The sequence below is a fragment of the Lemur catta genome, chromosome 11, assembly GCF_020740605.2.
Source record: "Lemur catta isolate mLemCat1 chromosome 11, mLemCat1.pri, whole genome shotgun sequence".
Classification (NCBI taxonomy): domain Eukaryota; kingdom Metazoa; phylum Chordata; class Mammalia; order Primates; family Lemuridae; genus Lemur; species Lemur catta.
This window is the reverse complement of record NC_059138.1, coordinates 69,513,749-69,540,924: the sequence shown is the minus strand read 5'-3', so window position 1 is coordinate 69,540,924 and position 27,176 is coordinate 69,513,749. Positions and strand designations below refer to the sequence as shown.

The 27,176-nt window shown below is 42.1% G+C and overlaps 1 protein-coding gene across 1 annotated transcript in view; it reads left to right on the top strand.

Annotated features, from left to right (window-relative positions):
* Window positions 1-22,354: 22,354 nt before the first annotated feature.
* Window positions 22,355-27,176, top strand: part of RAPGEF5 (Rap guanine nucleotide exchange factor 5) — a 210,741-nt gene continuing 205,919 nt past the window's right edge. The window contains exon 1 of the mRNA XM_045564354.1: window positions 22,355-22,679. Within this exon, the coding sequence (XP_045420310.1) occupies window positions 22,449-22,679 (231 nt within the window). The 5' untranslated portion in view covers window positions 22,355-22,448. The remainder of the gene's footprint in view (window positions 22,680-27,176) is intronic.

Sequence of the window (27,176 nt, the reverse complement as noted above, 5' to 3'; positions counted from 1 at the left end):
AATCCCTATTCAATAAATGGTGCTGGGAAAACTGGATAGCCACATGTAGAAGACTGAAACAGGACCCACAGATTTCACCTCTCACAAAAATCATATCATGGTGGATAACAGATTTAAACCTTAAATGGGAAACGATTAGAATTCTAGAAGAAAATGTAGGAAAGACTCTTACAGACATTGGTCTAGGCAAAGAATTTATGAAGAAAACCCCTAAGGCAATCACAGCAACAACAAAAATAAATAAATGGGACCTGATTAAATTAAAAAGCTTCTGCACAGCCAAAGAAACAGTCACGAAAATAAACAGACAGCCTACAGAATGGGAAAAAATTTTTGCATACTACATATCAGATAAAGGACTGATAACAAGAATCTATTTAGAACTCAGGAAAATCAGCAAGAAAAAAATCAAACAACCCTATCAAAAAGTGGGCAAACGACATGAATAGAAATTTTTCAAAAGAAGATATAAGAATGGCTAACAAACATATGAAAAAATGCTCAACATCCCTAATCATCAGGGAAATGCAAATCAAAACCACAATGAGATACCACTTAACTCCGGTGAGAATGGCCTTTATCAAAAAATCCCAAAACAACACATGTTGGCATGGATGCGGAGAGACAGGAACACTCATACACTGCTGGTGGGACTGCAAACTAGTGCAACCCCTGTGGAAAGCATTATGGAGATACCTTAAACAGATTCAAGTGGACCTACCATTTGATCCAGCAATCCCATTATTGGGCATATACCCAGAAGAACAAAAGTCATTCTATAACAAAGACACCTGTACCCGAATGTTTATAGCAGCACAATTCACAATTGCAAAGATGTGGAAACAACCCAAATGCCCGTCAATCCACGAATGGATTAGTAAACTGTGGTATATGTATACCATGGAGTATTACTCAGCTATAAGAAATAATGGTGATACGACATCTCTTTGGTTCTCCTGGAGAGAGTTGGAACCCATTATATTAAGTGAAGTATCCAAAGAATGGAAAAACAAGCATCACATGTACTCACCAGAAAATTGGTTTCCCTGATCATCACCTAAATGCACATCAGGGAAGGATACCAATTGGATATCAGACTGAGATGGTGGGTGGGAGGAGGGGATGGGTGTATGCCTACATGATGAGTGTGTTGCGCACCGTCTGGGGAATGGTCATGCTTGAAGGTGCTGACTCGGGGAGGTGGAGGGTGGGGGGAGGGGATGGAGGTATGACTACATGGTGAGTGCCAGGTGCACTGTCTGGAGAATGGACACGCTTGAGGCTCTGACTCAGGGGGATGGGCGGGACATGGACAACGTATATAACCTGAGCTTTTGTACCCCCATGAAAAGCTGAAATAAAAAACAAACAAACAAACAAAAACTGTAATTTCTAGATGAATAAGCCAATCAAGCCCTGTAGATTCAAGTACAATGATCATCAGAGTGATTTTCAGATATTAGTAGGAGAAGGCAAACAAAATCAAGTGCCTGGACTGCTCTCTGCCCTGGCTCATTCACTTCTAGTTGCCAATTACTGTCTCTTGAGCACCTGCCCGCCCCATCTTGTCGTCCAGCAAGCATCTCAGCCTCTCTCTCATTACGAAGTCCTCGGCTGTTTCCCAGCAGAGGGATGGCTTCCTGCAGCACAGAAATGATAGCCTGTACCCTGATGTGGTCGACATCTTAATTCAGTCCCCTAACAACGTGCTATCCAAGACGATCCATTGGTTCCAGGTTAGGTTTCCCAAGGCATCCCTGCCCTGCATTTTACTGAGTCTATATTTATTGCCATAGCTCCTATGCTTTCCTGTCCTGACAAGAGGCTGTAAGGCAGAACTGGACCCTTTTTAAGCCTGTATAAATTAGTGTCAGTCATAAAATTTACCCACTGAACTGCCCAGGAGTCCCCAGGTTAAGAGAGTGGTGAGGAAGATCATTAGCTAAGCATGCATGTCTGTTGGGCCCCATCAAGATTTCAACCCCAGGTTCTGTACATCCTGATGAAGACAGGGAGGGAGTTTTTCAAGCAGACTGACAGAAAAAAATTAATAAAGTCTCCATGGGCCTATTATTCCTATGTCTGGCTATAAATCCAGAATGTTGAAATATTGAAACTTGTTCACGAATGAAGTACATTTTGTTAATTTCTCTCTAAGTCATGGGAAATTGTCCTCAGTAAGGTTAACTTATACCTAGTTTGAAAGTTTATTGTTAAGTGAGAGTGCTGAAATGTTAATTTGACTGGGTACATCCCTATAAATAAATGCTACCTCAATAATTCAAAACGATGCTAAAAATGTTCATCTTGACTCACCCACATGAAGCTTTGGGTGCCCAATAACAGCTACAACATTTGCATTTTCTGCATGTTGCTGGGACAAAGAGAAAGACTAACTTATAACTAACTGCTGAGTGTCCTTTGTCTTCTCTCTCTCTCTCTCTCTCTCTCTGCCCAGGTCAACAGCCACTCTTATTTTATCAATTCTGCAACTCTTGTTCCACTTCCCATATCTGCACTAACCTCACATGTACCCTCTTCACCTTCACAAATCTGCATTTCCCTGGAGGAGGGAACATTTTCACAAATGTTCCTTCCCCTTTCCATGCACAAAGGTGACAGTGAGCTCAGGAGAGAGGCGGAAAGACACAGAATCCCTTCCAGGCCTGGTGAATACTCTGGAAATTTTGTTTAAAGGGGTGACAAACTAACTTCTAATCAATAATAATATATATAAATAGCTAACATTATTAGTGCTTACTACATGTCAGGCACTGTGCTAAGCATTTCATGTATATTTTATCCTTACAACAACCCAGTGTAAGAGATACTAATTGAATACCTCTTTTAGATGGGGAAACTGAGGTATAGAAAAGTTAAGTGACTTGCTCAGGACACACAGATAACAGTAGCGGTGGGATTTGGAACCAGGAAGCCTGGCCCCTGCTTTTAGCCTCTATGCTACCATAGAGAAAGGAATGGAGGAAATACCATCCACGGTCTGGCACTTGTTGGTTATGCAACTTCTCCAGAGATACTGGTCTCCATCATCCCATGTCGGATTTACTCAGTGCAAATTTAAAATGCCCAGTGGATTAATCTGGCAGCCAGCACCTTATCACCCTCCTCCCCTGGTCATGCAATCAGCCCCCATCTGTTCAGGTAATGTAAACTCAAGTTATTATTATCTGAGAAATAATTATGAATACATATAATCCATGTATGTAAATATTAGAAATATTACTGTAATGCTTCTTTTATGTCTTTACTTGTGTCTAAAGTGTTATCATGTAGGGGTGATTTGATGTCTACAGCCTAATCTCTTAAACAAAATTGAGTTTTGTTTGCTTGGATTAAATGTGCATAAATCCTTAGTTTAATAGAGACTGGATATATTCTTGAATTTTTAAAAAGGGAAATGTTTGTGCCTGGTCTGCTAAAAAGATACCACTGACCTCTTTGCCAATGGCATGCTTTTCTTGACTATTTTCCTGGTGTCTACTGGGAGCAATGATACATGGATGAAATGGCCTGGCTGAGTTGGCATTGCAGAACTGCTTTTGAAACACTGCAAAATTAACTGTCTGACATATACCCCAAACAGAAGACCTTGGCTCCATTGGCATTTTTCTCTCATGGAGGTAATTATCCAAAGACAAACCACACACACAGACAAAAGCCTGAAACAATAGCAGCAATTAAGAGGCAACCTCTATTTCAAGCTTTCGATGGGGCAGGTGCTGTGCTAGGCAATTTACACAGATTAAGTCATTCCTATAGATTGGGTACACTATCATATCCACTTAGATGAGAACACTGAGGTATAGAAAGGCAAATCACACGGCTAGTAAAATAATAGAGCCAAGATTTAAACACAGATTGCATTTACTGTTTAGTCCTCTGAATCACTGTGATGCCCAGTGAAGTGACCAATCCCCAGGAGCTACAGGGGCCTGGTGGGCAATTTAAATGAGGAGGTAGCAGGTACAAGACAAAAAGGAGTGGTAGGGCTGCAGCAAATGGAGAGACCATAGCCTAGTAGGAGAGAAGCCACCACTCACATTGGGCCGGCATGCAGGCCCAGGGTGGCCAGATCTTTTGATTGTCCATAGCAGCCAAAAATCTGGAGTCCAATGAGAAATCTCCCAATTGTTTAATTGTTGGCCCCTAATTTTATAAAAGCCTTATGCATGTGAACAGCACACACCTGCAGCTCGTGCTGAGCCCATGGGTTGCTGTCTTCCACTTCTACTACCCTGGCTCCCATCACAGTGTCTCAGATGCAATGCACGTATTCTCAAATGTGACCTTCTGTGTGCAAGTGCTCCTGGATTCTGACCTCTCATTCTCTGATTTACCTCATGAGCACGTGCTGCTGATGCAGAGGGAGTGGGTGAACCTGTCCATCACAATGCCCCGTGTTGCAATTTGCTCTGCTCGGGTGCCAATGGCCCCTTCAAGCTTTCCTGCATTCTCTCTGCTGGGACCAATATTTTCTTTGCCTGAGTTCTCATGATGATCTGTACTGTACTTGGTTGTATTATATCTTCCTCTTACCTAGTACGTTTCTGCTTTCTCCCTATTACTTAGTCAGCATCTTGGGGATAGACCCAAAGTCTTATTAATTACCCCACTCCTTCCACCTTCTTTCAAGGCCGAGCTCACTTAATAGGTTCACCTTTCAAATATTTATTGACTTAAATATAAAAATTGCAGTACAGCTGAAGCTTGTTTGTATGTTAGTTAGACAAGTTCAGTTGCTCTAATGGAGACCTAAAAATCCAGTTACTTTGCCTTGCTAAACCTCAGTTTTCTCATCTGTTACATGTTAATTCCCTAACTACAGGAATCACTGAATAGGTGATCGCTTAGCACAGCACCTGAGGCATAAGAGACACTCAATAGAGATAAGTTCTTACTGTAACTTTCACAAATCACACATGGGACTTAATAGAATGGAGCTAAGACTTACTAAACAGCAGGGGGCCCATTACAGGTGGTCCTCACATCCCAGATTGGGGTCTCAGGAACTCCTAAAGGTCTCTTTCAACTTAAGACAACAGCTAGAGCTCCATATATACTTTTACTGTCAACTGTAATTATTTATTTGAACCTCATTAACACATATTTTCCTTCCTAACAGAAATATGCGCAAATCTAAATGATGAATGTGCTAACTACTCTCTGTTACGGACTGAATTGTGTCCTCCCCCAAAATACCTATTTTGAAGTCCTAATCCCCAGTACCCCTGACTGTGATCATATTTGGAGACAGGGCCTTTAAAGAGGTCATTAAGGTTAAACGAGGTCATATGGATGGGCCCTAAGCCAGTCGGACAGGTTTCTGTAAAAGAAGAGGAAATTTGGACATATTATACATAAAGACACCAGAGAAAAGGTCATACGAGGACATGGTGAAAGGTGGCCATCAGCAAGCCAAGGGGAGTGGCCTTGGGAGAAAACAAATCTGCCAACATCTTGATCTTGGACTTCTTGTGTCCAGAAGAACCGTGAGCAAATATATTTCTGTTGCTTAAGCCAACCAGTCTGTGACACTGTGTTACGGCAACCTAGCAAACATAAGGAGGAAAAAAATCCTTTTATTTCTACCTTTCTAAGTTCTTGTCTGAATCTCCATAACAAAAGACAGAGTAATAAGGAAAAACATAGAAATTTATTTAAGATTTTGAAACAAGAGCCCTCATAAAGAAATGAGATTACCCTATACTCTTTTCTTGTCCGAAGCAGCTAGAGTTGAATGTTTATATACTGAATCGGACAGAGGGTAGTAAATTATGAAAATGTGACAAGGCGAAGGGGCTTAGGCTAGGGCAGTTAATCTTGGAGAAGTGACTAGGAAGACAACGGCTAGGTTAACAAGGTTTCTTTGTACAGATTTCTCTCAGTTTCAACTTTGCGTCCTTGCTGATAAGAATGTTACATTTCTCCCGATATGGGGAGGACATTTTCCATATGGGAGTTTTATCTCCTGCTTTCAGAAAGGAAAAAGGGTGGATCAGAGCTCCCTTCTTGCACCTGCTGGTTTTTGAAGTGCCTTTAGCTCAGAATAATCCTTATGCCCAGGTGGCACATTTTGGGTGACATATTCTGCCATCCCTCACAAATGAACACGGCTTTCCTCCTTTGGACCTTGGCCTTTTCCGTCATGCAAATGCAGAACACTGGATGTGACTATCTGCCCGAAGTAAATGAGGGAAAAATGTACTTCAGGGGAAAGAGCATATTTGCCTAAAACTCTTTGTCTCCTGGCATAACATCTAGGGGATTTTCCGAAGAAGACTCATGAGTCAGATCCTTTCCGTGTCCTGTCCACATACCCTGGGCCCAACCCCTGCAGCACACACCGGCCAGACTTTAAACTGCCAGCAGCCCATCTCTGCATATGGAAGGTTTTCTTCTGGTGGCTGAAACCTACTCTGTCAGTGCTCAGGGCAGACTGGACATGCAGATAATTGACGCCCAGTGCCTGATGGGAGTCGAGTATAAGTACTCAGCTCTCTCCCCCTCAAATGAGGGAGCTCTAATAACTCTACGCTGGCTTCCTTTAGGATTGAGCTTCCTTTACCTGAGCGGTAACTTTCTTAATAATGTATCTTTTATTGGCTTCCTTCTCTATCCCTGTTAAGTTTTCCACCAACATTCTATTGGTGTTCCTAGGAGCACCTCCCAAGTAAACTATTAGCTGTCAAATTCTTATTTCAGGGTGTGATACTTGGAGGAACTAAAACTAAGAAACTTGTATTTTGGCTACTGATATGTGTATGTGCGGCTTCCATATGTAAAGATGCCACTGTTGTTTTTATTTAATGAGCTGACACAGTGCACCGAGTTCTTTCTATAGTAGGTCATCTGACCTCTGGAGAAGTCTTGCAGCTTCTCTCTGCAGGGAGGGGTGCTCTTATAGTGCCTCTCTTGGCCTCACATAAATGCCTTTGCCTCCAATCAACTACTCTGCATTTTTTCTTCCATAAATATGAAAGCCCAATCCTTTCAATGCTTATTGGCATTTATTAGTTTGAACTCTTGCATCATATCTATATTTTGTGTGTGTTTGCATCAGTATTGTACAACTTTAGTAAGTGGTCTTGTAGCTGAGCCAAATGTTTCCTTATAGGGCTGCTACAATAATTTCTGTGAAGTTTGGTTTACCCAGGGAGATTGATTCTGAATAGGAGTCCGAGAGACTATGACAGAGCAAACTTCTTAGGAACAATACAAGCTTCCCTCCATGTGTGGTAAAGCTTTGGGTAAGTACCACTGCCCTGAGCCTGTTCTCCTTTACGTAGAGTTTGACAGAATGCACGTCAGAAGGCTTAGGTCTTCTCAGAGACTACTCAGAACAATGCTAAGGACACTTCAAGTTAAGCAACTTCCAGAATTCTGGGCTACCTGACTCCTTTGCAAACTATGCACACCCACGCCCTGTAGTTTGGAAGGAGGACAGCTCTGGGTTGAGCCTCCAATGGAGTGCATTCGTAAAACCTATCCTGACCATGCAATTAACCTCCTCAGGTTTTGCCATCAAGATCACTCATCTTTGCCTCTTCTGGAAAGGTTTTTGTCACAGCAGTTGTCTCTGTTGAGACTTTTGTGAATCTCTTACATGAGTGCATAAATCCTAAGAAGTATTGTTGGCTTAGGGGATTTACAGGAAATGTTCAGGGCTCCATCATCTTAGTTTTTAATCAGCAGTTAGTGCTACATGGTCTTCAGCACAAGGCTAAAGGCCAGGACCACAATTTTAAAGGGCTGTGGCCGGTTCACTCCGTGGATCTCAGCCTTTTGCTCACTTACCAGTAGGAAGGAAAGAATGGTGCACGGTACTGTATTATTTTCCCTCTAATAATTTGGAAAAGCCTCCTCTATGAATTGATTAAAGTATTATATAGAGGGAAGATTTCAAATAGGCCCTGGGTAAATCAACTAACTCGTATAAATCCACCCTTTATATTTGAATGGATTTCCTTAGAAGTAGGCCATTCTGTAAAATGATGAGGGTCCTAATCCTGTCTGTAGTTTAAACATGTTTAGTAAGATAACTTCTCCAAGCAACTTGTTGGGGTATTAGTTCAGACCTGATGCAAAAGGAGTTAGCAGTGAATTGCACAGCATAACATCCCTGGTTTGGTTTCTCAGAATTTGTTTGCTAAAATTTAAAAATCCTTGCTTGTTTTTGCTTTGTTTTAATAATGGCAAATGAGTTTGTTGAGACCGAGGATTTGACGTTATCTTACTATTCTTGACAACGGTACTGAACACCAGAACCGCATTTGGCAGCTTGTTAAGAGCTGGTATCATGTTTGCCTGAATCCTTTCTTTCATCTATATCCCATGTCATCATCTTGTGGGGTTTTTGCTTTAATATGTCTCAATTCTTCCTTTCCTTTCCATTCCTGCTTTGACTATGTCATGGCCTAGGTTGTTTCATAGCCTATCACTATGATAGCCCCAAGGCGTCCTCCCTGATCTTAGCTCTTAATATTCCAGGCAACTCTGCCTTCTATCTCCTGGCTAACTATCCTAAAACATGCTTCCACCATGCCCCTGCCCTGCTCAGAAACATACCATGTTCCTTGTGCCTTAGCACACACCTGCCAGTGTTCTCTGCCTGACTTTCAAGACCCTCCATGATCTAGCCTGTGCCATGCATCCCAGCATACTTTAATTTTTGACTACTCAACATGCTTTTTGGTTTTCCCATGTACCATGAACAAGCCATGACCATTTCCAGGGCCAGTGGGTATGGCGGTGCAGGTTGTCTTCTGCCAGACACCAAAGGGCGTTGTTCACATAGATTTTCACCTAAATGGCCACTGCTAGCATTGTGTAACCAGCAGCCCTGGTCGTTGCTACTTCCATGATTTTGTTCTGTTTCATTCCCTGTCTAAATCCTTCTTATCTTTTAGAATGTAGCCTAGATATGACGTCTTCCTCAACTATGACAACTTTCATCGGTCTCCTTCTTCTATGAAGTTCTGGAAGTCTTATAAGCTCTTACCACCCAGTTTCTAATAAGAACTCCCCCACTGCAGAGGCCACAAACCCTTGTCTCATTCATCTTTCTATTTCACATCAGAACACATCTCATACAGAACTTGTTGACTATGGAATAATTTTCTACTTTTTCAAATGTGAATGTTTTGACTCTTCCAATTAGATTCAAGTTCCTTGAGGGAATGAATTTTGTCATCCATATCTGTGGCTAACAGGGTACTGAGCATAGATAGGATTGGTAGTCTACGAATATTGATTATTTGATGATTAAAACAGAAAGAAAAAAAAAGAACATTATATGTTGATATCTTCCTTAAGGCAAAATCAGCATCATACCTAGTCTGATTCCAAAGGTAGCTAATGTGAACCAAAGGTGGGATTTTCAAGCAGATAAGGCCCATTCCAGGAAGCTGTCAAAATTGTCCAGGAAGAAGAAAGAATTAGTCATTTTTTTAACCAACAGTAATAAAGTAGATTTCAAGCAAGGCAGTTTCAATTATTTAGAACACTGAGTAGCTATTCAAGGCTATTAATATGCAAACTGAAAGGCAGAAAGGCTAGAAAAGCAACATCTCTGCCCTCTTGTTAGGATTGAAATTTTATGAGGATTACCTATTGTTATGGCAGAAAATTATTCCAAATACATACCCAACAGTAACTATAAGGAATCATGAATTCTCTAGTAAATGCTCCAGAAAACAGACACAAAATGCTGCCATCCCATCTGTCCTTTTTTTCACATGGAGTATCTGTGCTGCCTTAGAAAGACAAATGTGAAATTCAGACAGAAAATAAAGTAGCCTTCTGCAAATCCCTCATTTTGGCATTTTCTCCTCTCTCATTTTACCTCTCACATCTGATCCTGTGCCGATTGTCACATCTTTCTCAGAGTCTTTTTAGGATTTGAGCATAAACAGACATGTTGCATTTCCATTACTATCGCCTCTTCCCAGACCGAACACCTCCAATTCCTCCCAGAATCTCTTTGCCTGCAGATATTGGTGCATCTCACACACACTGGTGTGGAGTGTGATCTTTGTTCATTTCCAGGCTCGTGTCTTTTCGTGGTAGTCGGGAACATCCATTTGTATTAGTTAGGTATCCACTAAGATAAAGAGCAATTCTTTAAATTGCAGCTGAATTCATAATTAATGCCTCTTTGTGTAAATGGAGCAGCTTATGTCTGTCTTTGCTTTTGGTCTGTCCATACATGCTCACATTTAGGAAGTTAGGCTTTACCCCAACTGCGGTAGGTCTTAGAAGATTTCTTTATTAGATTGCTCACATTGAAACTCTGATGCAGCCTATGTCTCTTTCACCAGAAAAACCCACAGGAATTTTTCATATACTTTCAGGAGGTTCCCAGCCCTTCTAAAGCCTATGCACCCCAGAGTGAAAAGAATGATGAAGAAAATCTTTAACACACTTAAATTCCTGACTGTGCCAGCACCATTCCAAGTACTTGACAAACAATAACCTATTTATTCCCCCCAATCATCCTACGAGGCAGCTTCTATGATTATACCCATTTTATAATTGAGGGAACTGACTCCAAAGATGTGGCCTGTTCAGCTTCTCATGATTAGTTAAAGGCAGAGGGAGGGTTTGAGCCCAGCCAGTCTGGCCCCAGAGCCCACCACATGAGAGTACTGCTCGTTTAGGATTAGAAACCATAAGAGAGACGGTAAGAAAGAAGGGAGGTAAGATAAAACACACAGTGCTTCTAAGCTTTTCCTATGATTTCATGGGCTCTTGAATTTATTTCATGTTCTCTTCTAACTTCTATACTGTAAATAGAGACCTAAAAATTATCTTGTGCATATACTTTGAGAAAAATGATTAAAACGTTGCAAACAAGAAGCCTTGTTGATCTTCTGAGTATCCAGTTTAAGTAAGTATAAAGTTCTATTGTTACCATTTTGAAAGGTATCTGAAAGAATGTTTCCAATCTATATATTAGAAAAGTGAAACATTATCAGTTTTGATCTGGAATCATAAAGTTACAGTTCCATGTAATTCCAACCATGCAGATAATCATACTATAAAGTAATGGGGAATTTACAAATATTCAGAAACAGTGACCGCAGTCCCCAGGAAGTTCATAGCCAAAGAGGAGTCAAGGATAACAAAGACGCAGATACCCCAGGGACTATGGCCAACCACTGGCTCCCTCTGAATGGACGGGGAGAACTGAGTCCGATTCTCTCAGCCTTGGACAATGAAAGTTTTGACAATTCCACCAGGAAAAAACAGAATCCTTATGACTAACAGCTTTTTCCACTTCTAAATAAATAGACATAATGGAGTACCTGCAGATAAGCAGATTCAGTTAGCAGCTCTGTTAATAGCAGTTAGGAATTATTATCCCTTCATGTCTATACCTCTAGTTCTTCCTCTCAAGGGACCAGGTCACAGAGAGAGAATCAGATCGGTGTCACATTTAAATTTTTTGAGAAAGCTCTGAGCCTGGTGCAGTGGTTCACAACTGTAATCCCAGCTACTCAGGACCCTGAGGCAGGAGGATCACTTGAGCCCAGGAGTTCAAGGTTGCAGTGAGCTATGATCGTACCACTGCACTCCAGTCTGGGTGGCAGAGTGAGAGCCTGTCTATAAAGGGGGAAAAAAAAAAAAAAAAAAAAAGAAAGCTCTTCATTCTTATTCTTCTTTGCTGCTCTTATCAATATTACCTCTTTCAAGTAAGTTTATTTAGAAATAAAGCATTTAAATAATCCTCAGTGTTTCTCTTTATTGGGCTTGATATAAAGCTTTAGATTAGGAAAACAAATTTGGGAAAATTGACCAAAATATATTCACAAAGTTTGTGTGCTTGTAAAAATACATGCAGTTTTATGTGACTATCCAATACATACGTACATGTGTGTGTGTCTGGAAACACACATGTACATATTAATGGAGATAATTTTGATTAAATACTCATTGTAGAATTTTTTTCATTTATACCACTTCTGAACATAGAATAAGATTTATTAATAAGAACTGACACTTATATATGTTCTTTTAATTTACAGGGTGTTTTTGTAAACATCATTTCCTTTAGCCTTTATAACCACCTGCAGATTGGGATGTGTTATCCCTATTTTATAGATGAGGAAACAGGCTCAGAGAGGTGAAGTGTTTGGCGAAGGTCACAGAGCTAATAAATCACAAATGTGAGACTTGACCCAGCCTTTTGACTCATGATCAATATATTTTTTTTTTTCTATGGCACAACTGTACTTAGAGTATAAAGATGAGGAAAATATATTTTGATGGTTGGCAATAAAGAAGGTACTTCAAGAATAACCTGTCTGAAGACTTGGAGTTTGCCTAGAGCGGGGAATATATGGCAAAAGTAAGTGGGTGAAAATCATATCTAGACCATTGTTTGTTCATCAGGTTGTATGGTTCCCTGGGACTCACTGGGGATTGAATAATGACACCACCAGCCGCACGGAGACAACATGGTGCCAACAAGAGCACCAGCTGCAACTAGATTCTTCCCACATATTTTGCCTAATCTTCTCAACAACCTGGAAGTAGAAGTTTTACACAGAATACAATGTAGAGGCTCAGAGAGACTAAGCAACTTAAGAGCACATACTAGAAGGCGGAAAAACCTTGATTTGAACCTAAGACCATCTGATGCCAAAGTATGTACCTTCCATTTTAACACCCCAGGCTCCTGTAGTAGCCACCTTTGTGGAAGCTACTAGTTTTGTGCTAGGATAAAAGTGATATTAGCTCCATGAAGGTAGATGGGAAGTAAGAAAGAAAGTTTTTTACGCCGTTCATCTCTTCCTCCTTCCCTATTATCAGAGAGATTTTTTTTTACCATGCCCTGTAATAATAGTTCTCAAATTTTTTGATCTTAGGACCTTTCTACACTCTTAAATTATATAGGACCCCAAAGAGCTTTTGTTATGAGTGTTATATCTATATCTATGAATGCTTATCATATAAAATTTAAAACTGAGAAATTTCTTTAAAATAGGCCAGATATGGTGGCTCAGTCCTATAATCCCAGTGCTTTGGGATGCCAAGGCAGAAGAATCTCTTGAGGCCAGGAGTTCAGGGTTACAGTGAGTTATGACTGGGCCACTGCACTCTAGCCTGGGCCATAGAGCCAGACCTTATCTGTAAGAAAAAAATTAATTAATAATAAACTGAATATATGTTAATGTAAATAGTATATTTTATGCAAAATAACTGTTTTTCTGAAACAAAATTTAGTGAGAAGAGTGGCATTGTTTTGCATTTTTGTTAATTTCTTTAATGTCTGGCCTAATAGAAGCAGCTGGATTCTCATATCTGCTCCTGCATTTTGTCTGTTGCAACTTCATGCATCTATAGCCTCTGGAAAACACCAGTATACTCATGAGAGAATGAGAGCAAAAAGGTCAAATAACATTTTAGTATCGTTAAGAAAAGTCCCTCATGGAATCCCTGAAAGGGTCTTGAGCAAGTCCAGAATCCCCAGCCCGTACTCTGAGAATCCTTGCTCTATAACCAGTTCAGTATGTACTAGGGCCAGTGAAATAACTGAGTCTTTGATTAGAAGGGACATTGTGGTCATCTAGTCCAATCATCTATCTGATGAAGCAACATCCCACCAAGTCCAGTCTAAGCTCCCCATTTTGCAAGGATAGGGACCACTCTAGGTTCAAAAAGGATTTAAAATGGATAGAAAAGCTTTTATAATATTGAGAAGAAACTTTTTTGTCTGTAGTTTCCCTGTTTGGTCTGAACTCTGCATAGAATGAGTCCAATTCCTCTTTAACCGTATTCAAAATATTTGAAACATCCCCCTTCTCATCCCTTGAGTTCTGTCATCTTCTCCAAGCCAAAGACCTTCTTTCTGTTTAAGAACCTGGGGGACCTGCTGCTGCTCTGAGTGTTCTCTGGCTCAGATTTACACCTTCTGACCAGGATCTTCAAAAGCCAATTTGAGTGCATACAATATTGCCAGTATTCTCTAAGACAGATTTACTCACAGTTTCTTCTGTACTTAGTTTTGGGTCAATGCTACAAATGCTTAACATCACAAACAGGAAGAAGCATGTTCTTAAAGGTCTCTAATTTGTGGGTTGACATGACCTTTGACACTGTTTCTTTTTCCACCCTCTTCTGTTAGCCTAGTCCGGGCCTGCTTGTTTCAAGGCAACATTTCATCTGCACCTTCCCTTTCACTCCTATAAGAAAGGCAGTGCTGTCTGTAAAGTGCTTTAAAGTTTGCAGACAGCATTGCAAATACTACCTCACTTAATAACTAACACACAAATTCTGTGCACACTGTGCACTGATACAAATAGCATAAGAAAAGCCCAGAGGAAGCCTCCATGAACTCGATCTTACGGATTACCATTTTAATACTTCATGCCTGGGATCCTGTAACCTGCTTTGCTGGCTGCCCAGCTTTCAGCATCTCCTGTTCTAAAGCACTTTACATATTGATGCTAAAATCATCTTCCTTCCCTGCTGATCTGAACATGCCACCATCTGGTGTCCATTTATATCCTCCCATCACCCATGGGTAATGTACTTTTTCCTACAACCTTAGAGATTCCGCATCTGCTCATCTGCTAAGACCTCTGTCTTGCTTGCCATAACTTAGGATAGCAGTGTTTAGCTGATCTTGATGGTGCCAGTTCATTTGTTGATCCATCCAGCACTCATTCATACATGCATTTTTATTTACTTATCATCTACTATGTGCTTGGCACTGTATTGGATGCTAGAAAGGAATACGAAGATGAATAATTTCTTCCCTCAAGGGGTTATAACCTTGCATAGGTCAGAAGAGCAAATCTTATTTAATTCAAATACAGAGACAGACTGTGATAAGGGAGGTGGTAAACATTGAAGTTTACTGAGGAAGAATTCATCCCGAATGGGAAGAGTGGAGAAGGATTCTAGGAGGAGGCATTATTTGATCTGTATAAGGATGAGTAGATTTGTAGATTTCCATAAGCCAAGAGGGGAGGATGGCACAAGAATTGCTTGTCTTTCTTGTTGTCTGTTGGTTAAGTTAGTTCGCTTATTGCTCTCTTCCTCTGTCTTCTTGGGCATTTGGCCCACACAGATTTTTTTTTTTTGCAAAAATGTCCTAAATTCCAAAAGGCCCTGGTGAATTTGTACACCTGACTTTAAAAACAATGTCCAGGATGATAGTAAGTAAATAGCATGTAAAAAGGCATGAACAGGCAGACTTTGTTTCAAGATTATTAGTGTAATGAATAGAAGATGAAGTTATAAGGAATGGTACCCACCCACGCACCCATCTTTGTCAGCCATTGTCTCTGGCTGGAGCCACCAATGCAAATAGTATAAGGAAGGTTTGTCATCCCCAAGGTGAATATTTGCAAGACACATAGTGCATGATGGACTACAAAAATAATAGCACAGTGTCACACAGGTTTGTCATGAACAGTCTGATGGCAAAGAGTTATATTTATGATTCTCAAAAATGAAAAATAAAATGAATAAGATTTAACATTTTTAGGTTTAAAACACGTTTCCTTATTTTGCTGCATTTCTCTCAATTGCATATTCATTCCATAAGAAAACATAAAAATAGAGTTAGTATCAAGTATTCAAACCGTTCTATCTGGCATTCTCAGTGGAGGCTGTATGGGAAGACTTGGGTTTCTCGTGCAAGAATCTGCCTTCTGATGTCCTACCTGTGCAACCTTAGTCCTTGGGAAAGTTGTGCTCATATAAAACCCATTTTGCTGATTACATTCTCGGCTGTTGGCAGGATTGAATAGGGAGACAAAATTGTATGTAAGTTTTCTATGTTTGAGAGTGGGTAAAGCAACGGCAAAACATTTTAAATGGGGCAAAATTAAACATGGGGGATGTTGGGAGGGGATGAACTTCAAAGAGGACTCATCAAAGTCCTAATAGCTATTGTGTTGGGAGACTTGTTAGCATGATGTATATTCTTAACATTTATCAGAAGACAAGCAGGTAGGCAGAGAGTGGAAGAACACAAGGGAAAGCCCAGCTCATAGATGATTTTCTTGGTATTCTAGGACCACAAAAATTAATGAGGAAAAACGATGAGAGTCATCACCCCAAAATTCCATACAACTGGGGATGGGAAAGTCACTGTGGCATGTTCTCCAAGGCCCCAAGCTTAGCAAGGGGCAGACTGCCTCTGCTCCTCCTCTCCCCCCTTAACACCCTAATCTAGTCCACTGTTTACCATCATGCTTTTGAAACGCTGGCATCTCTCTCTTCTCCAGTCCTTTCTCATGACCTCCAGTTCACCCTCTCCTCTTGCTTGTTGGATTTTTCACTTGAGAGCTCTCTAATTTAGTCAAGTGTAATTGCTATATAAAACTAACCTCCCAAACCAGCTCCCCCTACCTTCCCTACTTCTCTAAATCTAGAGCCCTTTTTTAATTTAATGTTTTCAAATAGGTAATATATTTACATATGTAAATAAATTAAATAAATAAAAAGGTTATACCTGAAAAATCTCCTGCCTTTTCTTTCCTCATGTAGACAATTTCAACCACTTGCAAGAAATTTCTAGAGTTTCTTCATTCACATACAAAAATGGGTATGAATTTCCCTTCTTTTTATTTACAAGGGAGTATGTTGTTCACACTTCTTTGAACCATGTGTTCTGGTCATTTATTGCTGTATAATAAATACCTCTAAACTTAATGGCTTAAAATAATTTATTATTATCTTTCATAGTTTGGTGGGCTGAGTAGTTTTCTTTTTATTATTATTTTTTATCTTAATGGATTTATAGATTTAGGGAGTCCAAGTTGGGTTCTGCTATTGTGGTGATGGGTATACCATGTTTAATTTGCTCCCATTTAAAATGTTTTGCATTGCTTTACCAGCTCTCAAACATAGAAAACTTAACATACAATTTTGTCTCCCTATTCAGTCTTGCCAACAGCCAGAATGTAATCACCAAAATGGATTATATATGAGCACAACTTTCCCAAGGGCTAAGGTTGCACAGGTAGGAGATCAGAAGTCAGATTCTTGCACAAGAATATAGTGGTACAGTCCTGGGCTTTTGGTGTACCCATCACCCCAGTAGTGTACACTGTACCCCATAAGCAATTTTTTGTCACTCAACCCCTCTTTTCCTCCCCTCCTGTGAGTCTCTAATGTCCATTATGCGACTCCATGTGCCCTTGTGTAGCTATAGTTAGCTCCAACTTACAAGTGAGAACATGTGGCATTCGTTTTTCTGTTCCTCAGTTACTTCACTTAGAATAATGACCTCTGGTTCCATCCAAGTTGCTATAGAAGATATTATTTCATTCTTTCTTATTGCTGAGTAGTACTCCATAGTATGTACATAAGTACCCACATTTTCTTATCCATTCATCAGTTGATGAGCACTTAGGTTGATTCCATATCTTTGTGATTGTGAATTGTGTAATAAATGTATGAGAGCAGGTATCTTTTTGATATAATGATTTATTTTCCTTTGGGTAGATACCCAGCCTTGCAGCTACTTTTTCGCTCCTGAGATCAGTAGCAAAAGAATGAATGATTACTTGAAACATATAGTGTTTCGAGAGAAGGGGAGAGACCAAAATCTAAAGGAGAAAATGGACTCCTCAGCTAGGTTCCTCCCTGTATTTATTTCCAAGGACACGTGCAAAGGGTCAGGGCCGTTTGCTCATTTCTTTTTTTTTTTATTTCAGCATATTATGGGGGTGCAAAAGCTTAGGTTATGTATATTGCCCTTGCCCCACCCCCCCTTCCAAGTCAGAGCTTCATTTCTTTAACAACTTCCATACAGGTCAGCTGTTTTCAGCTGACCTTTGCACTCAGCAAACCAGCAACTTTGGGGAGGCATTTTCACCTGACCCTCACGTTCTTTCCATCCATCCTTTCTTCCAGGCCCAGCCCCTACAACTCAGTATTGGGACTGCAGGATCGAACTGTAGATCTACTTTTACTTCTTTGAGAAATCCCCATTATACTGATTTCCATACAGGTTGTACTAATTTGCATTTCTGCCAACAGTGGATAAGTGTTCCCTTTTCACTGTATCTGCGCCAAAATCTATTGTTTTATTGCCTTTTTAATAATGGCCATTCTAATTGGAGTAAGATGGTATCTTATTGTGGTTTTAATTTGTATTTCTTTGATGATTAGTGATGTAGAGCATTTTTTCCACATTTGTTGGCCATTTGTATATCTTCTTTTAAAAAATCTTAGTTCATATCATTTGCCCACTTTTTAATGGGTTGTTTGTTTTTTTCTTACTGAGTTGAGTTCCTTATAGATTCTGGATTGGATATTAGTCCTTTGTTGGACACATAGTTCATGAATATTTTCTTTCATTCTGTAGGTTGTCTATTAACTGTTTCGATTATTTATTTTGTTGTGCAGAAGCTTTTTAGTTTAATTAAATCCCATTTGTCTATTTTTGTTTTTGTTGCATTTGCTTTTGGGGTCTTAGTCATAAATTCTTTGTCTAGGCTAATGTCCAGGGTTTTTCGTAGGTCTAGGATTTTTATTGTTTCAGGTCTTATATTTAAATCTTTAATACATTTTGGTTAATTTTTTTATATGGTGAGAGATAGGGATCCAGTTTCATTCTTCTGTATATGGCTCTCCAATTTACCCATCAGCTGGGCAGTTTTCTTGCTTGGGTTCCTCATGTGTGGTTGCATTCATATGTCGGCTAGTATAGGAGTCATGTGAAGGCTTGGCTGGACTGGATATCCAAAATGGCTTACAAAGGGCCAGCAATGGATGCTGGTTGTTTAATGGAAGCTTAGCTGCCAGAGCACCTCTACAGAGCTTCCACGTTGTTTGGGCTTCTCAAAGCAAGGAGATTAGGTTCTGAGTGGGCACATCCCAAGAGTAACCGTTCCAAGAGAGCAGGAAGTAGGAACTGGTAGGCCAATTAAAAGCTATTTACAGAACTGGTGAAGTCATCTCTGTTTATTTTATTGGGCAAAGCATTCACAAGACCTGCTCAAATTCAAGGGGATGGAGAAATAACCCCGCTCTCTTTATGGGACAGTGGCAAGATCACATTGCAGAAGAGCTTAGGGGATGGGTGATGCTGAGGTGGCCATCTTTGGAAAATGTAGTCTGCAAAGCCATATGAAGTAATTTCCTACTCCTTCTAATGTGTCCAAGGCCTGAGGAGCTGTCTTTTGTACTAACATCTACTCCCTCCCCCTGTTATTATTTCTACCACCACAACTAATTCAGGCCCTCATCACTTTGTATATAGTTCATTGTCAGAACTATCTTCCTGCTCTCCAATTTCCCTTTCCTGTTAATAGCCCATAAAGATTTGTGTTTTCACAGCATTGGTCTTTCCACAAACTTTAGCTTTGATGATATCATTCTCCTAAGTAAAAAATCAGCTCTGGTACCCTCAACCTTTAGGAAAAGTTGCAAACGGCTGGCCAGTAACTCATTTGACCTGTGTATTTTTGGCACATATAGGATGTACATTTTTTAAGCTTCCAATATTGCAAAATCAGGAGATTTTATATAAAAATCCAGATGAAGCACCATTTGAAAAACTGAATTCTCATATATGAGAGAATTTAATTACTCAACTCATGTGTTCTAGATACCAAACAAAAGAGAAAAACATCCTGCCTTATGAAGCATACATTTTAGTAGTAAGGAGGCAGACAACAGGAAAAATAAAGGAGTAAAATATATAGGATGTGGGATGGCAGTAAGCTCTGTCGGGGTTTTGGAGGGGGTGAGAAAAGGAGTGTATGGAAAGGGCTGCAATTTTTAAATCACATGATCCTTGAAGGCCTCATTAAAATGGTGACATTTGAACTTAAAAACTGAAGGAGAGAAATGTGGATTTCTAGAACTGTGCTGTCCAGTATGGTAGCCGCTAGCCATATGCTGCTATCTAAATTTATATTGATTAAAATTAAAGTTAAAAATTCACACCAGCCGTCTTTCAAGTGCTCGGTAGCCACACGTGGCCAGTGGCTGCAAAACGGATACAGAACATTTCCATCATTGCAGAAAGTTCTCTTACACAGAGAGAGGCACCTCCGTCTGGGAATCTCCTTCTGGGCAGAGGGCACAGCAGGCATAAAGTTCCTAGGGTAGGACATGGCTTGATTTGAGCTAAATAGTGGCATGACTTTTCTGTCTACACATTCCCGGTTGTCTGCCTATTTTTATACTGAGGCTAAATGGCATTTGTCATTTATCACCTTAACCTAAGCCAACTTTCCAAAGGGCCTTATCGATATTGAATTTTAGATACTTGGTCAATGCTGTACAATCTATGGAATAAAGTGCAAACTCCTTGGCTTTGCATTGAGGAGCTGTGCACTGAAAGAGCATGAGGACCAAGAACCTGGACCGGGGCACAGAGCACATGTGTTCTACCTTGGAGCAGAGTTGGTTCAGGATGTGATTCAAATAGTATCAGGGGTGATATAGCACAAGCATCCACTAATCAGAGTGAATGTTCACCAGACGTGTCCTGGAGGGCTTCTAGCAGACCAGATGTTAATCCTTTAGTTGGCGTGTGATGGGGAAGTTTGAAGTGTGGGGGGAAGGTGACACTCTGGGGCTCAAGGCAATGACTAATTGCTAACCAGAGCTGAAGTATTTTACCACTATAAAAAGTGATACAGTCTGACATGCTACATACAAGTGGAACTTCAGCCTTGGATAAATGTATGTGATAGGTATTTGGAAACTATAACGGACTATACAGTTTATTATAAAGTCCTTTCCAGTAAACACACACAGCTTAAGGTGACAGGATTTAAGGCCTTCTGCAGTGTGTCACCAGCATCCATTCTGGTATTTTCTCTTACTTCTTCATTCTGTTATCTTTCCCTCCACCAGAATGACATAGTCTCAGTGTCCAGTAGGTTCTGTATGACACCACCTTGGTGACTTTCTCATGTTTTTCCTCTTTACCTGAAGGGCCCTCACCCTCCTTTCTACCTGGTTGAATCTTCCCCACTCAGCCTTAAGGCACTGGTTAAACTTCCTTCCCTTCCTTGATTTGTCTTTGTCCATCCCAGCCCAGAAGTAGTTCTCTCTCCCGCAGCTGGGAGCGTTCATTGTACACACTTACTTGGCAATTAGCAAGAGTACAAGGGTAATATCTTTGTTTTTCTATGTGTTTATCTACTCTATCTACTACCGGGCCAAATTACCTTCATTAAGGGCAGAGGTTGCAGGTCCTTCTTCCTTCTCCCTTACGTGGCCACACTGCCATACATATTTGCCAAGCCCCTACCATGTGAGGGGCTGAGGGTACAATGGTAAACCAGTTCTGCGCCCTGATCTCCTATAATCCTTATTTGTCTCTCTCTCTCTCTCTCTTTTAATGTGAATAAGCTTATGCAACTCTTCCAAGTCTTAGGCAAAGATGGGGACCTCAGTGCCCTACTGATGAGGCGGAAAAGCCCTGGCTGGCCCTTGCTGAAGATAGATTGAGCTGGAATGTGAAGATTCACAGCCCCCCTGGAGTTTGAGGCTCTACTGGAATAGTTTCACTCTCAATGCTGCACAGTTCCTACCTCCTGTAAACAATGATTCACACCAGGGAAGGCCTTTACAGTTTACCAGGCACATTCAACACATGCAGCAGGCTTTCAGGGAAGGTCAGGTTCCAACATGTTACCAGAGATTCACCTTCGGGTCACCAGACTTGCACCCACTTTGCTAAACACCTATCATAACCAACAAAAGTTTTCTCCCCTCATCCTTTCATGCTGAGCGAGCCAAGAGGGGTCAGCGTGGGGCAGTTCTGCCGTGTAGCTTGCTTATTTTGAAGTTCCTTGGCAAAAAAACATTTTCTAGATAATGTGGGGGAAACTGAGGCCTCGGGGCCACATGTGGCCTTCTGGATCCTTGACTGAATCCAGATTTGAACAAAGAGATTTGTTCTGTGAAGTCTGGATTTGGTCGAGGGGCCGCACTTGGTGATCTGGAGGGCCTGATGTGGCCTTGAGGCCGCACGTTCCCGCCCCTGCAGGGGAGGATGACTGACTTCAGCTCAGTGGGCTGAAGTCCAATCCACCCTGTCTGTTAGGAAAAGGGAAGTCAAACAGGGTTTTTCAGCCGAAAGGGAAGAGGGCAGGGGGAGAGGGCGGAAGATTGGGCTTGGTGGAGGAGCCAGGGCATCCTGCACCTGTGGATGAGCCGGCGCCCAGGCGTCCTCTGCCCCTGGGGTCCGGAGTGGGAGTGGCCGAGGGGGCCGCCCCGCAGGCGGAGGTGCGCCGGCGGGAGGGCGGGCGGCGCACCTGGGCGGGGCGGGGCGGCGCGGGGCTGAGCCTCGCGGGGGCCGCGGCGCGCGCCAATGGGCAGCGGCTGGCAGCGCGCCCCGCGCCCGAGCCGCAGTCGCGCCCTCTCGCTGCCCGGCGAAAGCGCGGACCGCGCGCGGAGGCGAGCGCGGTGGAGAGGAGCCGCCGGCGCCGCGCCGCCGTCAGGGCATGAGGATGGCCGTGGGCTCCGTCAAGATGCAGCCACCGTGCGAGAGCCCGGCCCTGGCCGCCGCGGCGGCCGTGGTGGCGGCGGACGGCGCCCTGCGCCGCAGCCCCAGCGCCCGTGAGCCGGAGCGCGAGCAGCCGCCGGGGTCGCTGCGGCCGCGGCTGAGGGACCTGCCGGCCCTGCTGCGGAGCGGACTCACGTTGCGGAGGAAGCGGAGCGCCGCCGGGGGCCGGGTGAGTGGCCCGGCCTGTCCGAGTGGGCATGGGCGGCGCGCACGTGGAGCCCGCGCCCACCCTCCCGGGCCGCTGTGGGGGGCGGCTGGAAGTTGGGGAGGTGGCGCAAGGGGCGGCAGAAGAGGGCCCGCGACGGTGGGGTTTTGAAGTGCCCCCCTTTGAGCGACGGCTTCCCCTCCCCCCAGATGCACCTGAGTTAACCCAAGGGCACTTGGATTCAGGCTGCCCGACCGGGGGCATCGCCGGAAGAAGAGCCGTTTGCCTCTTCTCGGAGGGGAAGCTGCAGGTGTCGGTGCCTAACAGCCAGCCAGCCCTGTCCCGACCAGCCCTGTCCCGACCGCAAGCTCCCGGCCCCACGAATGGGATCCCAGTTTGCAGGACGCATGCGACGGGTGTGCTTGTTTTGGACGTGCGGTTGCAAGCTCTGGGCATTGGGACTGGCTCTGGCGGCCGCTACCGCCGAGGGGGAGACCCAGGAGTTGGAAGTTCTGCGGTGAACTTCTAGTTCCCGGGTTCCTTCGTCTCCAGCACTTAGTCCTCCTGGACACCCCCTTGAGCAGGAGGGTGCACGCCCCCAAGGATCTTAAATATTGACTTCCTGATGGTGCGTTCAGGTAGGATTTCCTGGTGAAGGAGTGTCCCTCATTGGGTTCTAAGTGCTTCTAATGACCTGAGCAGGTCAGGCATGTTTTGTGTGTAAAGAGAAGCGGGAAAGGCCTGCTAATTGTCGCCTGGGATCTTTAACAAGCCACACGGGAGGAGGCTCTGCCAGGGCCTCGGGATACGGGGCAGACTTACTCAGCCTTCCCTGCTCACCAGTGCTTGGGGGCGCTTTTGGTGGGTTCTACTCAGCTTTTAAAAATTTGTCATCAAGTAGTCTTTACTGGAAAACTGCAACAATATATAGTAGTTTGGGGGTGGGGCTTGTAATTTAAAAAATGAAGTCTTGGTTGTCTGTCTTAAAGGCAGACCTTACTGGGAGACTTTTAGCTCTTGCATGGATGGGTTAGGGAGAAACACTTGTTTCCATGTGCCTTCCTTTGGGTAGGGAAGGGTCCGAATTGATGGAGGTCAGCCTCTCTAGGCTGTTTCTCCTTTCCTAGGCATTTTCCTTCCAGTGTAGGGGTGACTGTACATGGTCCACTTCAGAAGGATGGTCTGAGGATTAGCTGTGTGTGACTGGACATTCTAAAAGACGGTGGCCAGGGGAGTTTAGGAATTACCCACAAGTGTCTTAAAGTGTGGCGTACAGGATTGACTGCAGAGAAGGTGAGGAAATGTGTACCCAAGATGTGGTAGCTAAATAAACGCAAGAACCAGAGTTAGAGACTTTGCAGGAATCTAGGCAAAAGTAGGTCAAATTGTGTTCCTGTTATCCTTGACAGTTACTTTTTCATGGCACAGAATACTGAAGACATGAGGGCAGCCAGGCAATCTGTGACAAGAATTGCTGAGGGTTTCTGTATAAATAGATCTGTAGTGTTCATCTGCATAGAGACTTGTGTTTCTTGCTGCCTGGGATGATGATGTCTACCTTGCCAATATACATATTTACTCTTATTTTCTTAATTACTCTCGTTACCTCAAATAACGTATACTTCCTTAACTCTCTTTGATTCTAGTACTGTATTACATCTTTTTGGGACTTTCCAAACATATTTCCTAAGGGCATGGCCAGTTTTTTTATTGGGGGAAGATTGATTGTCAAGTTTTCCAATGTTGGAAACCCATACTTTTCAACTGTTTCCCCCTTCTTCTGCTCTGGAACCACTTTTGTGATATTGGAACCTTCTCCATCAAAGGGCTATGAATGGGGTTTGAAAGAAAAAATGGTGATATATGTACCTGTCTTAGGTAGCTCAGGCTGCTATAACAAAATACCATAGACTGGGTGGCTTAAACTACAGAAGTTTATTTTCTCACAGATTCAGGAGGCTGGAAAGTTCAAGATCAATGTGCAGGCCAATTTGGTTTCTGGTGAGGCTCTCTTCATGGCTTGCAGATGGCCACTCTCTCACTATATCCTCACATGGCCTTTCCTTGGTACATACAGAGGGAGAAAGATCTCTCTCCTCCTTCTCATAAGGCCACTAATTTCATCATGAGGGCCCCACCCCCATGACCTACTCTAACCTTGAATAATTCCCAAAGCACCCCATCTCTGAATACCATCACATTGAGGGTTAGGACTTCAACATAAGAATATTGTGGGGGACACAAACATTCAGTTCATAGCAGAAGGAGTTTGAAAGAAAGAGAAAAAACAGGTAAAAGATGTACCAGACTGATTGGTTGGTAACTTGTGAGCATCTGGGATTGTCTGGTTAGCCCCCTTGGTTGGACAGTGATGCCACATGCAAACAAATCATGGCTTAGATCCTTTGGTGGACCTTTAGCTTTGTGTCTCACAGGCTGTCCATTACCACTGGTGAAGAAGCAACTCTGTGCGTTACACAAGTTGGTAAAGTTTTCAACTCCTGTATTGACCAAGCTCTGATTTAGGAATATGTGTGGTTCCTGTCTGTGCTGTCTTGGGCTCCCAGAAACGTGGACAACCTGACACCAACTAACATCAGCTAAGCTCCTAGTGGGTTTTGTTGCTCAATCCAGGCGCACTGTAGGTTATCTCCTACCAGGCAAAACCAAGCTGTCATTTGGTGAATATACCAGAGTTTCTTGGTTCCTGGGTTCAGTCACTTCTAATTGTATTGAATTCAACATGCATATATTGAGTCTTCGCATCTCTTTAGGATGAAGGAAAGACTAAGTTTTACATTGTGGGAGGACTCTAGATACCTCTTAAAAATAAATGGCCAATAAGGTACAGATTGTATTCTCACCAAAACCCTTTAATCATTTTTTTTAAAATTTGTATAATGGAGATTATGAGAGAATGGCATAATAAATGCTTAAACTTCAACAGTTACTAACATTTTGTCAGTCTTCTTTCATTTATGTTTCCCTTCCCTACTTTTTTTGTGGGGGCTGGTATATTTTAAAGCAAAATTCTGTATATCATGTCATCTCACAAATGTTTCAGTTTTCATCTCTATAAGGACATTAGAAAAAACAACAAAACTTCTGTGCATTTTTCGTACCTCAAAATATTAACAATAATTCCTTAATATCCATATTCACATTTTCTCAAAGATGTCTTTTTACTTTGTTGGAATCAGGAACTAAACAAGATCCACATGTTGTATTTGATTGTCAGGCTTTTAAATCTATTTTGTTTTGTAACAGTTCCCCCTCCCTTTTTTCATGTCATTCATTGATTTGCCGGGGAGAGTGGGTCATTTGTCCAATACAATGTCCTACTTTCAGGGCTGATTCCTTACTTGCAGTGGTGTTTAACGTTTTCCTCTATGCTCTGTTTCCTAGCATCTGGCACTTAGATACAGAGGCTTGATTAGATTCAAGGCAAGTATCCTTCATGGGTGGTGCTATGTGAAATCTATTGCATCACATCATGAGACACATAATGTCTCAATGTCTCTTTTTTTGTGATGTTAGGATTTGTTGGTGGGTTTAGGTAGTGTCATTTACCTTTCTACCTTTGACCTAATGATTTCAGCATCATGCATGGTTGTAGCCTGGATCCATTTCATTAGGGATTGCAAAATGGTGATGATCTAAATCCATCATTCTTCTTGCATTTGTTAATTGGAATTCTGTCTATAAAGAACTTGTCCTCATAAATTATTTGAGTTTCCTGAAATTCACATTGTGCAAAAAAGGTAGAAAAAGGCTTAATTTTTTTCCTTTTATGAACTATCAGAGCAATGATTTGGTGCCCTAACAACCTCCAGTGATAACCAATGAGTTTTTTCCTCTTAAGTGTCATTTAGAACTTATGGATCTTAATGTATTTGTTTCAGTCATTACAGTCAATATTCTTTTTGACACTCAGCTTGTCCTTGTCTCCCATATACTTTTTACACGGTCCTAGTAGATTCAAATACCTTTCTTACTTTCTGCCACAAGATACTCTAAGCATATCTCTGCTCCAGATCTGAAATCAGCCATTTTCCCAAGGAGCGCTGCTTCTTTTTATACTGAAAACTGTTCATTTTATCCAATTTTTGTCTTTCTTAGTGGCTACATTATTTTCACCTTAGTCTCAAGCCTCCCATCTTAAAACTTGTTTCTTTTTTAAATCCTTCTCATCAGGCTGTTTCTAAGACTAACATTCCTTCCCCCACCCCAATAAAATAGCTGTTAACACCCATTCCTTCTTTTTATATATACTGTCAAAATGCTGGGATTGACTTATTTTGGGCTTTGGCTGCTGTGATATTTTCTGCAGTGCTCTGCCACTGTCTCCATCATCTTGAAATCTGTTTCATTTACAGCAGCCAGAGTGATTCACCAACGGTGCCAAACTGACTGCCCACCGAAGTCCTCCAGTGATTCTCAGCCTTTGGATTAGGCATCAGAAGTGTCTGATTCTCTTTAACCACCCTTCACTAGGCAGCGTCCCTGTGGCTGGTGCTCTTC